General features: G+C 47.2%; 2 protein-coding genes across 4 annotated transcripts; both read left to right on the top strand.

Moving 5' to 3' along the window:
- Nucleotides 1-250: 250 nt before the first annotated feature.
- CUNH20orf141 (chromosome unknown C20orf141 homolog) lies at nucleotides 251-1029 on the top strand. Its single transcript, XM_070007751.1, has 2 exons — nucleotides 251-654; nucleotides 749-1029. The coding sequence occupies exons 1-2, from the start codon at nucleotides 389-391 to the stop codon at nucleotides 987-989; spliced, it is 507 nt and encodes a 168-aa protein (XP_069863852.1). The 5' UTR covers nucleotides 251-388; the 3' UTR covers nucleotides 990-1029.
- A 212-nt stretch (nucleotides 1030-1241) lies between these two features.
- Nucleotides 1242-2561, top strand: Tmem239 (transmembrane protein 239). 3 transcript variants are annotated; one of them, XM_070007747.1, is made up of 2 exons: nucleotides 1242-1470; nucleotides 1774-2561. In XM_070007747.1, the coding sequence occupies exons 1-2, from the start codon at nucleotides 1320-1322 to the stop codon at nucleotides 2244-2246; spliced, it is 624 nt and encodes a 207-aa protein (XP_069863848.1). In that variant the 5' UTR covers nucleotides 1242-1319; the 3' UTR covers nucleotides 2247-2561. The 3 variants fall into 3 exon arrangements, with proteins under 3 accessions (XP_069863848.1, XP_069863850.1, XP_069863849.1); XM_070007749.1 differs by lacking the exon at nucleotides 1242-1470 and adding an exon at nucleotides 1561-1648; XM_070007748.1 differs by lacking the exon at nucleotides 1242-1470 and adding an exon at nucleotides 1561-1648 and having other exon boundaries at nucleotides 1732-2561.
- The last annotated feature ends 11172 nt before the right edge of the window (nucleotides 2562-13733 follow it).

Below are 13733 nucleotides of genomic sequence, written 5' to 3'. Positions count from 1 at the left end.
AGAATTCACAAAGGCACGAGGATGAGAATTAGTTCTCAGAAATCACCAACTTCCTGGCTAAAACCCACTTGCTTCTCAAAAATCACTGACTTAATGCAGGTCTTACAGAGACCCACCTGCTTATGAGGCTGGATAGCTGCAGCCCCTCCCTAGCCTGGGCCCCACCTAGAACTAGGTCATAATGCCCCCCGCTGCTCAGTCCTAGAATGGCTGACCCAGGTGAAAGGAGGTGAGCAGGGGGGTGGGATGGATAGGGGAAGGGGGGAAATTCCCAAGGATCCCGGATCCCCACTCCAAGCTCACCTTTGAGTGTAACCCAGGGATCCTTTCCCCTCCCCCTTTTCCTCCCTTCCAATACTAGCTGTTCTGACCACTTCTGTTTTCCTCTATGACCCTGTTCTGCTTACCCAGGCCCAAACTCCTTGCAGATCCAATCCCATCCCCTTCCAGGGGTCTGGGTGCTGGGGAGGGGTCAAGTTGGCCAGTGTGCTCATGTGTGTCCTACTGGGATCCTAGCTGGGCCCAGCTCCTGGACAGTGTCCTCGGCCTGGGGGCACTAGGGCTGACAGTTGGAGCCATCTTTTCCATGACTGGTCCAGCCCTGTTGCTGCTGCTGCTCCTGATCAGCTTCCTCACCTTTGACCTTCTCCACAGGTAAGTGAGCAAATAACTAACAATTGGGCATTGTAAGCAGGGAGTGCAAGTGGCTAACTTTCCTGAGCCCAACGGATACCCTCTCTCCCCACAGGCCTACCACAAGTCCCACTCTGCCACGACACAGACTTCTCCCAAAGGGCCAAAGTCAGGGAGCTGGTGAGGGTCCAGAACAGGAGGTGGCTCCCTTCTTCCCAACAGAAGCAGTCCCAAGACAACTCAGCCTCCAAGATGCACTGCTTCTTCTGCTCCTGAGCCTGGGGCTTGTCCTGGGAGTCCGGGGTATGCCCTTGGCTCTACTAGGCCTGGCTTTCTGCCTCCACCCTTGGGTTTGAGAGCCCACTCCAAACACTGAGTGCTCTTCAAAAAACAAACAAAAAAAAAAAACAAAAAATAAATTAAAAAAAAAACACTGGTCTTCTTACTTTGTTAGGCCTCCTCGGCCATCCTGAGCTAAACAGAGGGTTTGGGACACGCCTTTTTATTCTCAGCCTGAACTTCAGGAGACCTCTGGCCTCATAATGTAGAGTGGAGAGTCAGGACTAGGGCTTGAGGCAGCAACAGAAGGCAGGGGATGAGGAGGGAGATCAAGATGGGATGTGCCAGCTAACTCAGGGCCTATAGTTTGAGGGTAACCATTCTGGCCTCCTCTGTGGTTCTGGAGAATGAGAGTCCATAGAAAAAGACTTGGAACTGACATCAGCCATCAGGGAAGGGACAGAGATGGAGGCTTCAAGACACGAGCAGGAGAAAGTGCATCTACGGAGCTCACCAAGCTCCTCTGTCAACCTGGAAGGCCCATGGAGAGGAACTCAGGTGAGCCTCACACCATACAAGGGGTTCCTCTCTTGACTGGACCCCACCCCCGTCCGGGTCATAATGGGACTCCCCCAGGGATGGTGGGGAGTGGGTGAGAGTGAAAGGCTTGGATCTGGCTGCCAGGCTATCCTGGATGCAGCAGGAAACAATATGACTTAGATGGCTGTTCCCCGAGGTAAGTCTCAGGTCCCTGCTCAAGGCCCCACCCTGCCCCACCCTCCTGAGCCCCTATTCCAACACCTGCCCTGACTTCCCCAGCATCTCCAGCTGCTCCTGCAGCTGGCCTGGACCTGTCCCTAGGTGCACCACCAGCCATGATGCAGCAGTCTCGACTGGAGACGGATACCATCGGAGCCGGCGAGGGGCCACAGCCAGCAGCGTCCTGGTCAACCTGGGTCACCAGGCAGGGCTGGATGCGCTGGTGGGCATACCACATACCTCCCAGCTGGGTCCAGTGGTGGACAACATCAGGCTGGCGGCAACCACTGCAGCGCATGCTGTGGGGTGTGGAGGGGACACTCTACCTGCTGCTGGCACTGATGCTATGCCATGCGCTGTTCACTACCGGCTCCCACCTGCTGAGCTCCCTGTGGCCTGTGGTGGCCGCAGTGTGGCGTCACCTGCTGCCAGCTGTGCTGCTGCTGATACTCAGTGCCCTGCCTGCCCTGCTCTTCACAGCCTCTTTCCTGCTGCTCTTCTCCACACTGCTGAGCCTCGTGGGCCTCCTCACCTCCATGACTCACCCAGGCTATGCTCAGGACCTGGTCCAATAGAAGGGCCACCCCCTCCGGCTGCCTGTGTCTGTTGAGCCCTTGACCTAGGGCATGAACATCAGGGAAGAGGGAGGGCAGTGGCGTCTCAGCAGGCCCCACATCCCTCATCCAGAGCAGAAGCCTGGCCTCTTGGCACCTACCTCAAACCAATGCTGCAGGTACCTAAAAGGAAGAGAGGTCAGAGGCTTTGAGAAGAGGGGACAGGACAGATGGCTTAGCTGGGGACAGAGCTTGTCCATACCACCGAGAGCACCTATGTGGATGTGCTAACACCGCTGGGGGCTCCCATGGAAACACAGCTTCTCAGTCCTCTCAGCCTCAGACTTGTTGAGAGCTTCTTCCTCAGTGCCCCTTGTTGCCTTCCTTTCAGCCAATCCTCTCTTCTACTTCCAGGAGGACCGTAGGCTCTAGAAAGGGCCCCCACTGACAGAAAGCTAGCTGCTGGGTGAGGGATGGCCAGAAGGCCCAGCCATCTCCCTTATCCACCTGCCCAGGGCACCCCTCCTTACCTGCCACTGTCCACACCCCAGATGTGGGAAGTGGGTCAACCAGAGAAGTGAGTTTCACTTTTTTGTTGTTTTTGTTGTTGTTGTTGCTGGCGGCTGTTGTTGTTTGGTGCTAAAGCTTGAACCCAAGGCCTGGCATATGCTAAGTACATGCCTCCACCTGATAAGTTATACTCCCAGTTTCTTCTGTTATGGAAAAAACGAGTCTCATTTCAGCCATCCACATAATGGATGGCCTTGGCCAGTTTATTCTTTTGAGCCTCATTGTTAAATGGATCCCATTGCTGTTCCAGGGCATACTAAAATTGTAAAGGTTTTTTTTTTTTTTTTTAACAAAAACAACCTGTAAAGATGTTTTGAGCTCTAAAAACATGCTGTAGACTCCAAAGGTCTTTTGGCTCATAAGCCAGATGAGAGAGCAAAGAGCTTCACGAGGCTTTCTGAGAAATGTTCTGTCACGGGTAGAATTTAAGGCCTTTAATGATAAACAGAGCATGGATGGATGGATGGTGTGGACAAGATGTAAAACATCATGTGCCATGAAATCTCAAGACGAGCAGATGTGGAACTCTTCTGATTGTCAAATGCTTGGGGCTGGGGCACTGTGCCAGGACATACTGGCACAGCTGTATGAGAAGGGAAGAGCATAATAACTCAGGGATGTCCAGAACCGATCCAGCAGAGCTGCTTGTAACTAAGAAAGGTATTTCTTGACAAAGTATCATCCCCTGATGCCCCAGATTCTGGCGATTCACACACTGCTGACCCCTCCCCTCAACAACAACAACAAAAAACAGTGATCAGCTATAAGCTTAGCTATAAGATAGACATGATAGACAATTCACTCCCAGCTAGGATCAACTCACTCGGCCCCATCTACTCCCACCTATGTGTAGCTAGCCCTAAAATTCTGACTCCTCAAGCTCTAGATCCAAGATCCTTCTCTCCTGCCACCTAAGTATTTGGACCCAGCAGACCAGCCCCTGAAATGGTGGTTAATTTTGTCACCGATTAGATATCTTCAGCATTTTAGGCTTGACACACAAGGACTGACTGGTCCTTCCTTCCTGTTTCTTTTAGTATGACCTGGTATTGAGGACTAGAAAGGATAGGGAAATGGCATAGCTTGGTGTACATTCCAGGCTTTTTTTTTTTTTTTTTTGCCAGTCCTAGGGCTGGAACTCAAGAGTCTGGGTGCTGTCCCTGAGCTTCACTTGCTCAAGACTAGCACTCTACCACTTGAACCACAGTACCACTTCTGGCTTTTTCTGTGTATGTGGTACTGAGGAATTGAACGCAGGGCTTCATGCATGCTAGGTAAGCACTCTACCACTGAGCCACCTTCCCAGCCCAGGACTGGTTTCAAATCCTAGCACTGTTGTTGCTAGCTCCATGGCCTTGGTGGAAATTGCTAAACCTTCCTGAACTTCATTTTCTTCTGGGGAAAGACAAAGGCAAGGACGTCTGTCTCAGAATTTCTATGGGATTCTTGGTTTAAAATGTCTCATCTGGCTCTTATTGCCACAACGTCTAGCAATGCTGTAACAATCTCCTTTTGGAGATGAGAAGTCAGCTGGAGGGTAACTACCTGTCAGTGGCTGGCCATTGAGTGCCACTCCACACTAGTGGGTGGTAAGGCTATGGGAGAAGATCCTGTGAGGTTTCCCATCCTCAAAGGCTCCTATCAGAAATGAAGCTCAGGTTTAGGGATGTCAGGAGTCAAGCCAATCAAGATGTCCACTACTCACTAGAGTACTCTGAGGTGGGAATGGAGATCAGGATGTGAGGCCTGGATCCTTCATTTATTTGGCTCTGTATTCCTGGCCAGGGATATCATTCTGGAGTCTGAGGGCCATTCTAATAAAAAGAAAAGAGTTTGTAATTCATGAATAATGGGATAGGATGTGGGTAGATGCAAGGACTTTATCCATATAAACATCCATTTTCTATATGCCTGTCCTGTGGTGTAGCTATACCACAGGATATAGCTAGACTGGAAAGCAGAGAGGGAAAATGTTACCAGATCATGTCTACTCAATCCTTCTGACCCAGCAACTCAAAACTCTCCCAGAGATCCATAAGGACCTTGGTCCTCAAAATATACCCAGCAATATATGCCCTCCATCAGAGCTGGTTAACAATGCAGTCATTGGCCTAGTCTTAGACCTGCCAAACTACAGCCTTCATTTTAACAAGATTCCCAGGTGGTACACATTCATACTAAAGTTTGAGACATGCTGCATAAGAAGAGATGTTTGAAGATATTATTGATGGGGGTAGGGAAATGGAAAGGGTAAAGCACAGAGACACGGGTATCATGGAGAGAAGGCAGAAGTTAGAAGAGGCAGAAGCTACACGGATCATTCTTAAAATCTTAGCACTTACTGACAAGCCATGAGAAGAAAATACAATTCATTTTGCATAAGTTTAAAATGCATGCCAGCAAAACAAGTTTTGTGGTGGTTATTGTTGTTGTTTTTTCCAAGAGCACCTGAAAACAAGCGATACACAGAATGGTGTGGACAACTAGGGGGAAGCAAATGGAAGCGAGAGAGCAAAAGAGAATAAAGCAAAAGACTTTTGCTGAGAAGAAAATGATCATATAATTCCTGACATTCCTTTTAATATGGACCAAGTCATCCATTCAGAGTGCAAAGGCTTAAAAAAAAAAAAAAGCCTGGGAGAAATGAAGGAGTTCTAAGCTTTTCTGGTTTGGGCCAAGAAAGGAAGAGCTGTCTCATTGGTTTGCATAACTGGGACCATCAGATGGGATCTTTGCCTGTGCTCCCCCACCTCATTCCCACAACTTTAGTTGATGGGGTTGGTGTGAGAAGCAGGGGATCCAGCAACTGTTTCCTGTTCGGCCTCTCCAGAAAATCAGGTCAGCTACAGGACGTAGCTCAGTGGTGCAGCGCTTGTCTAGCATGAGCTAGCTATGAGCAAGGACCTGGGTTCCATCCACAACAAATCAAATTAGGCAGAGCATAAGGAAACTGAGCGGAGGGTCAGCTAGTAGTGGCCTTTTGTTTGAACAGAGCAGATCCACAGTTGCAGAAACAAATCTTAGTGGAATATCTAGAAGATGGGAAGGGGGGAGATGATACCCAGTAGGACTTCCCTGTGCCCCCTCCTCTCTCCCCTCCCCCCCAAAAAACTGGGAGCAAGGAGCTGAACATGCATGCTGCCCAGAGGGTACTTCTTGAGATGCAGCATTAATGGCCACCCCAAAGGAAAGAAAAGGGGTCGTCCTTGGCAGGAGGGAGGGCTTCCAAGGGCCACTTGCAGGGCAGCCCCGGGACTCGTGGGTTCTGAAAAGGACTGGGCAAGTGAACCTTAGGACCAAGACATCTGAGGCCACACGGGAGGAGAGAGGAGCCAGGGTCATCTCAGGGTCGTCTGGGACTGGGCAGGCGCCCCAAGAGTAGGGGCGAGTCTCCAACACGGACGGACGTGCGGGGAGGAGAGGGGCCGCGTCCCGCACGAGGGGCGCAAGGGAGGCCAGACCGTGGCTGCGTCGGGACCCAGGGCGGAAGGGTGACATCCACCCCCAGGCGGGCATCGAGGCTGGAGTGTGGAGCGTGGGACAAAGGCCTGAGGCTGTGGAGGAAATCCCAAGCCCACCCTGCAGTGGGAGGGCCGCGGGCATTCACACAAGAAACGTCCTGGAGCACTGGACCTTCTGAGAAATGGCAGCCTGTACAGCCGCTGCGTGAGCGAGGCGCGCCCCCTGGTGGACATCTCCGGTTCTGACAGCGTAAGATCGGATTCGGCAAGAGTTGGGAAAGGAAGGAGCAGAGCCCAGCACTCATGGAGATAATGGGGTAAGGCCTGGGGCCGGGGAGAGACATCGCAGGGCCACGGTAGTACCTTCGTCCCTGTCCCACATCTCTGGCTGAGCCCTCCAGCCAGAGTCCTGAGGCATGGAGGGCAGAGCTTAAAAGAATCCTGGGAAAAGCAGGGTGTTGGTGATCACGCCTGTAATCCTAGCTACTCAGGAGGCTGAGATCGGAGGATGGCAGTTCAAAAATCATCCTGGGCAGGAAAGTCCCTCAGACTCTTATCTCCATAACCACCAGAAAACCGGAAGTGATGCTGTGGCTCAGTGGTAGAGCGCTAGTGAGCAAAAAGAGCTCAGAGACAGCACCTGGACCCCAAGTTCAAGCCCTGGGAAGGAAAAGTCCAGCTATAGCGGACTTGACTGTCTCTGACTCCTGGCCCAGGTCCGGTTTGATATTACTCCACCTGGGGTAAAAGGCTGGCTTTTTTTGTGAGGTCCTGTTAAGATCTGGCCAACACCAACTCTGGAGAAGCTGAGCCCAAACATATGCAAACATATTCATTTATACTTCAAACACTTGCTTCCTTTATGCCCATTCCTTACCTTCCAAATACTTTCTGTCTTAGAAATAAATATGAAATGATAGCTACTCTGTACAACACAATAACAATAAAATTACTTAAAAAATAAAAGCCAGGTGCCGGTGGGACCCATCTGTAGTAATCCTATTCAGGAGGCTGAGAGCTGAGGATTGAGGTTCCAAGCCAGCCTGGCAAGAAAGTCCATGAAATTCTTTTTTTGTTTGTTTGTTTTGTTTTGTTTTTGGGTCCAGTTGTGGGGCCTGAACTCTGGGCCTGGGCGCTGTCCCTCAGCTCTTCAGCTCAAGGCTTGAGCCACAGAGCCACTTACGGCTTTTTTTTTTTCTGCTTCTGTGGTGCTGAGGAATCGAACCCAGGGCTTCAAGCATGCAAGGCAAGCATTCTACCACTGAGCCACCTTCCCAGCCCTCCATGAAATTCTTATCTCCAATTACCTACCAAAAAAGCTAGCAGTGGAGCTGTGGTTCAAGTGGTAGAGTGCTACCTTGAGCAAAAAAAAGCTAAGGGACAGCATCCAGAGCCTGAGTTCAAGCCCAGCACAAAATAATAATAATAATAATAATATCATTTTTTTAATGGGCTGAAGGCATGGCTCAAGGCAAGAAAAAAAATTTGTAGGCTCACTTCTGAGAACAGAATGGTTGGATCATGTGGTAAGTATATTAGCTTTTTTAAATAACTTAATTTGTGAGAAAAAGGCATCTTGTAACCAGTCCCCATTCTGTTCTAATATTTCCTGGAATTATTTGCTCTGTGTATGGGGGTGGGGTGTGTGTGTGTGTGTGTGTGTGTGTGTGTGTGTGTGTGTGTATGTGTGTAATGGTCCTGGTGCTTGAACTCAGGGCCCAGACACTGTCCTTGAGCAATTTGTGCTCAAGGTTAGCTTTCTACCACTTTGAGCCACAGCTCCAGTTCCAGTTTTTGAGTGGTTAATTGGAGATAAGAGTTTCACAGCACTTTGGAAAGCAGTCTAGATGTATCTCAGCAATCTAAAAATAGATCTCCCCTATGATGCAGCCATACCACTCCTAGGCGTCTACCCTGAACAACAGGAACCAGGATACAAGGACACATGCACCTCCATGTTCATTGCTGCACTATTCCCAATAGCCAAGATATGGAAACAACACAGATGCCCCACTACAGAAGAATGGATCAAAAAATTGAGGCATATATATATATATATATATATATATATATATGTACACAATGGAGTATTATGCAGCAATTAGAAAGGACAAAATAAAATTTGCAGGGAAATGGATGGAACTCGAGCAAATCATTTTGAGTGAGGTAACCCAAGATCAGAGAGACAAACAGCACATGGTCTCCCTGATACATGGATGTTAAATCCAAAATGCAAGGAGGTATAACAAAGTAAACAGGACTCAAGAAATAAAGGACATCTACTTAGTTTGTCATATAGTTTCTAAATGACTCCATGTTCTTGACCTCATATATATATATATGCACATCTGAGGGAAGCGAGGAGGAAGGCACAGAATCAGAGAAAAATAGGAAAAAGTACAACAGAGGGGCCCATCAGCTGCATTGGACATTAATGAAAATGAACTAAGCAACTCAAGGGCAGTGATGGGAGGGAAGGAATGAGAGGGAAAGAGGGAACAGCTTACACTAAGCAAAAGGAAAGAAATGTATGTACCACCCAACGTGGAAGATTTTTTTTTTTTGGTCAGTTGTGGGGCTTGAACTCTGGGCCTGGGCACTGTCCGTCAACTCTTTAGCTCAAAGCTAGCACTTTACCACTTGAGCCTCCATGTCACTTCCAGCTTTTCCTGTTTATGTGGTGCTGAGGAATCGAACCCAGGGTCTCATGCATCTGAGGCAAACACTCTACCACTGAGCCACCTTCCCAGCCCCAAGAAATAGTTGTATTGTCAAAACTTATGGAATTCACAAACTTTATGGACCAAGATAATGACAAGTTTCCTTGTGAAGGTTAAAATGTTTGTAATTTTAAGTATCACTATCCTACAATACTGTGAAATTTGTGAAATTTATGTAATCATTTTTTTTTTTTAAGTTTCACAGAGGGCTGGGAATGTGGCTTAGTGGTAGAGTGCTCGCCTAACATGCATGTAGCCCTGAGTTCAACTCTTCAGTACAACATAAACAGAAAAGGCCAGAAGTGGAGCTGTGGCTCGAGTGGTAGAATGAGCAAAAAAAAAAAAAAAAAAGCTCAGGGACAGTGCTGAGGACCTGAGTTCAAGCCCCAGGACTGGCCATTAAAAATAAATAAGGCCGGCGCCGGTGGCTCATGCCTGTAATCCTAGCTACTCAGGAGACTGAGATCTCAAGATCAGGATTGAAAGCCAGCCTGGGCAGGAAAATCCATGAGGCTCTTATCTCCAATAAACCACTAGAAAACTGCAAGTGGTGCTGTGGCTCAAATGGTAGAGCACTCACCTTGAGCTGAAGACCTCGGAGACAGCGCCCAAGCCCAGTTCAAGCCCCACCACCAACAAAAATTAATTAATTAATTAATTTTTAAAGAGTTTCACAGGGACTTTCTGCCCAGTCTGGCTTTAAGCTGTGATCCTCAGATCTCATTCTCCTGAGTAGCTATGATTACAGGTGTATGCCACCAGCTCCTAGCTAATTATTTACTTTTTGACTTTAAACTGTAACTGTCAGGTGTGTTATTTGTCACCAGCCAGCCATGTCAAGGTTATGAATCTTTGTCAATGGAATAAGAGAATTGTCCCCCTTAGGGCTGGGATGTAGCTCAGTGGCAATGCATGCCTAGCAAGTGCAACATATTGGGTATGATCCCCAGTACCAAAAAAATGAAAGGACAAAAAAAAAAAAGTTCCCCATGGAGTGGGAACTTTACACTGAAGGTTGGGAGTGTTTTCTAACTTCCTTGGATTACCCCATCATTCTGGTAAGTTGGGACAAAAACTGAGTACACTGCTCAGCCCCAGTACCTCCCTAACTCTGAAGAGAGTGGCTACCCAGCCTTCTGCATAGAAGTAAAGTGCCTTGATGAGATCTTCTTTTTCTCTTGTGTGTCTGTTTTTTCCCAACTCTGGAGAGTTATGTGTTTCCAAGACTCTTGCTGGGTAGGAACTATACCACTGGTGCCACACCTAGAGGCTCTCCCTTTTTTTTTTCTGTCATTTTTTTTCCGGCTAAGTTCTCATTGCAGATTTTTGTTTTTTTCCCCAGGCCAGCCCCAGACTGAGCTCCTTCTACATACAGCCTCCATACAGTAAAACATGACAGGAGCACATGACAACACACCCAGCTTCCTGAATGAGATGAGGTCTCACTAACTTTTTGCCCAGTTTGGCCTCCAACTGCAACTTTCCCAATTTCTGCCCCTGGAATGGCTTAGATTATAGGTGTGAGCCATTACGTCCAACTAGATTTCCCTAAATGCTTGCCCATTTTGCCTTCCCACCAGCATTTCTTCCACAGTTGGTATGATTGGTCTTTTTAATTTTAACCATCCCAATAGGTGGGTGATAATATCTCATTATGGTTTTAATTCGCATTTCTTGTACCAAAATGGTGAGCATCATTTTATGTGTTTATTTGCAATATACATGTCCTCTTTCCTTAAGCATCTGTTTAAAGTTTCTCTACTGTTTTAACTTCTTGGACTTTGAGAGTGCTTTACTTTTGAATAAAAGCCTTTAATCAGATATATGGTATATATGTTTGTGTGTGCATACATATACATGTATGTGTGTATAGCGTATATTTATATTTTTGTGTCAGTGCTTAAACTCAGGGCCTGGAAGCTGTCCCTGAACTTTTTAGCTCAAGGTTAGTACTTTGAGTCACAGCTGTATTTCACCTTTTTTGGTACTTAATTGGAGGTAAAAGTCTCACAGGACTTTTAACTGCTGGGCTGGCTTCAAACTGCAATCCTCAGATCTCAGCCTCCTGAGTAGCTAGGATTACAGGTATGAGCCACCAGCACCTAACTCAGATATTTTTCTTTTTTTGGGGGGGGGTCCAGTCGTGGGGCCTGAACTCTGGGCCTGGGCGCTGTCCCTCAGCTCTTCAGCTCAAGGCTAGCGCTCTACCACTTGAGCCACAGCGCCACTTCTGGCTTTTTTCTTTTTGCTTATGTGTTGCTGAGGAATCGAACCCAGGGCCTCAGGCATGCAAGGCAAGCGCTCTACCACTGAGCCACCTTCCCAGCCCCTCAGATATATTATTTTAAAAATGTGGTCTCCCAGGGGCTGGGAAGGTGGCTTAGTGGTAGAGCGCTTGCCTAGCATGCATGAAGCCCTGAGTTTGATTCCTTGGTACCACATAAACAGAAAAAGCTGGAAGTGGTGCTGTGGCTCAGGTGGTAGAGCGCTAGCCTTGAGCAAAAGAAGCTCAAGGACAGTGCCTGGGCCCTGAATTCAAGCCCCAGGACTGACAAAAAAAAAAAAAAATATGGTCTCCTAGTCTACAGCCTTTCTTTGTCTTTTCTTCAGTGTCTTAAAGAATAGAAATTCTGGGACTGGGAAGGTTGCTCAGTGGTAGAACACTTGCCTTGCATGCCTGAGGCCCTGGGTTCGATTCCTCAGCAACACATAAGCAAAAAGAAAAAAAAGCCGGAAGTGACGCTGTGGCTCAAGTGGTAGAGCACTAGCCTTGAGCTGAAGAGCTGAGGGACAACGCCCAGGCCCAGAGTTCAGGGCCCATGACCAGACCTCCCCCCCTCAAAAAAAGAATAGAAATTCTAAGTTTTAATGAAGTGCTTCAAATAAAAAATTTCTTCATGGGGGGATGGGAAGGTGGCTCAGTGGTAAAGCGCTTGCCTTGCATGCTTGATGCCCTGGGTTTGATTCCTCAGCACCACATAAGCAAAAAAACAAGCCAGAAGTGGTGCTGTGGCTCAAGCGGTAGAGCGCTAGCCTTGAGCTGAAGAGCTGAAGGGCAGCGCCCAGACTCAGAGTTCAGGCCCACGACCGGACCCAAAATAAAAACCAAAACAAAAAATTTCTTCATGGATTGTATTGTTGGTGTCATATCTAGGAACTCTTTGTCTAATGTAATTTTCTTCTAGGTTCATTGTTTTAGGTTTCACATTTAGGTCTGTGATATATTTTGAGTTGCTTTTATCTCTTTTGCAAATGATGTGAGCTACAAATTGAAACTCTGTGTGTGTGTGTGTGTGTGTGTGTGTGTGTGTGTGTGTGTGTGTGTGTGTGTGTGTGTGTGTGTGTGTGTGTGTGTGTGTGTGTGTGTGTGTGTGTGTGTTTGCCAGTACTGGTGCTTGAACTCAGAGCCTCACATGCTCACTTAACTTCTTTATGGATGGTACTCTACCACTTGAGCCAAACCTCCAGTCTGGCTTCTACGCTAGTTAACTGGAAATAAAAAAAAGTCTCTTGGACTTTTGACTCAGGCTGCCTTCTAACCTGGATCCTCAGATCTCAGCCTGTTGAATAGGTAGGACTGTTGATGTGAGCCACCAGTGGCTAGCTGGAATTCACTTCTATATGACTATGCAGCTTTTTGAAGACTACTATCTCTCCACTAAATTGCCTTTGCACCTTCCTTGAAATTCACTTGTGTATAAGAGCATGGATCTCTTTCTGGACGCTCTATTCTCCACTGATCTATTTTAGGCCAATACCACATCCTCTGTCTGTAGCTTTATGATAGCTCTTAAAATCAAAGTGTTAGCCTTCCAACTTGTTCTTCTTTATCAAAGTTGACTGTTCTAGATTTTTTAAATATAATTTTAGAGCTGAGAATGTGGCTTAGTGGTAGAGTGCTTGCCTAGCATACGTTAAGCCCTGGGCTTGATTCCTCAGTACCACATAAACAGAAAAGGCTGGAGGTGGTGCTGTGGCTCAAGTGGTAGAGTGCTAGCCTTGAGAAAAAAAGCTCAGGGACAATGCCCAGGCCCTGAGTTCAAGCCCTAGGACTGGCAAAAAATAATAATATAATTTATTAAGGGTTGTATAGTACAGCGGTATTACCTTTCACAGTTATCCTAAATCTTTCATGTTGCTCTATTATTTTAGAATCAGCTTGTTAATTCCTATAAAATTGTTGAGATTTTTGTATAGATCTAAATGTTATAGATCAATTTGGAAAAAACTGATAACATGTCTGTGAAAGGTTAAAGTTTGAGGCAGTGACCACCACATGTTGCTTGTTTCTGTCTAGCAAAACAACACGTGGTGATAATCAAAACACCTGGTTGAGTGTGTGCCTATATAAGACCTACAAATCCTGAGCTCGGGGCTCTCCTCCTAGGCTCCGCTGTGTCGGAGTGTAGGACGAGGCCCGAGCTGCAGCCCATTTAAATAAAACAGCTGTAGAATCTGACTCGGTGGTCTTCTTGTGGGGGGTCCTGAGACCTTGGCAATACAGTCTGGTCTATATCTAATCCCTTGGGCAAGGTATGCCTCTCCACTTACTTAGTCTTCTTTAATTTCTCTCAGCAATATTTCATAGGCACTAACAAATAGATCTTTTAAAATGCTTCATACTTTGCTGTTATTGTAAATGGCATTTTTGAGGTATTGGGATTTGAACTCAGGGCTTCAAACTTGCTAGTCAGGTGCTCAACTACTTGAACTACACATGCCACCCTTTAAATGTCGATTCATATTGTTCATTTTAG

This window comes from Dipodomys merriami, unplaced genomic scaffold (assembly GCF_024711535.1).
Source record: "Dipodomys merriami isolate MVZ:Mamm:240054 unplaced genomic scaffold, mDipMer1.0.p SCAF_7, whole genome shotgun sequence".
Lineage (NCBI taxonomy): Eukaryota > Metazoa > Chordata > Mammalia > Rodentia > Heteromyidae > Dipodomys > Dipodomys merriami.
Note: the sequence above shows the minus strand (reverse complement) of the source record. Positions and strands in the feature narration are given on the sequence as shown.

What these genes read in the sequence shown, in the direction of transcription:
- CUNH20orf141 (XM_070007751.1), top strand. Translation starts at nt 389, where the DNA reads ATGACCCTGTTCTGCTTACCCAGGCCCAAACTCCTTGCAGATCCAATC. An exon ending in ACCTTTGACCTTCTCCACAG is followed by an intron (nt 655 to 748) that starts GTAAGTGAGCAA and finishes CTCTCCCCACAG; the next exon opens with GCCTACCACAAGTCCCACTC.
- Tmem239 (XM_070007747.1), top strand. Translation starts at nt 1,320, where the DNA reads ATGAGAGTCCATAGAAAAAGACTTGGAACTGACATCAGCCATCAGGGA. An exon ending in GCCCATGGAGAGGAACTCAG is followed by an intron (nt 1,471 to 1,773) that starts GTGAGCCTCACA and finishes ACCTGTCCCTAG; the next exon opens with GTGCACCACCAGCCATGATG.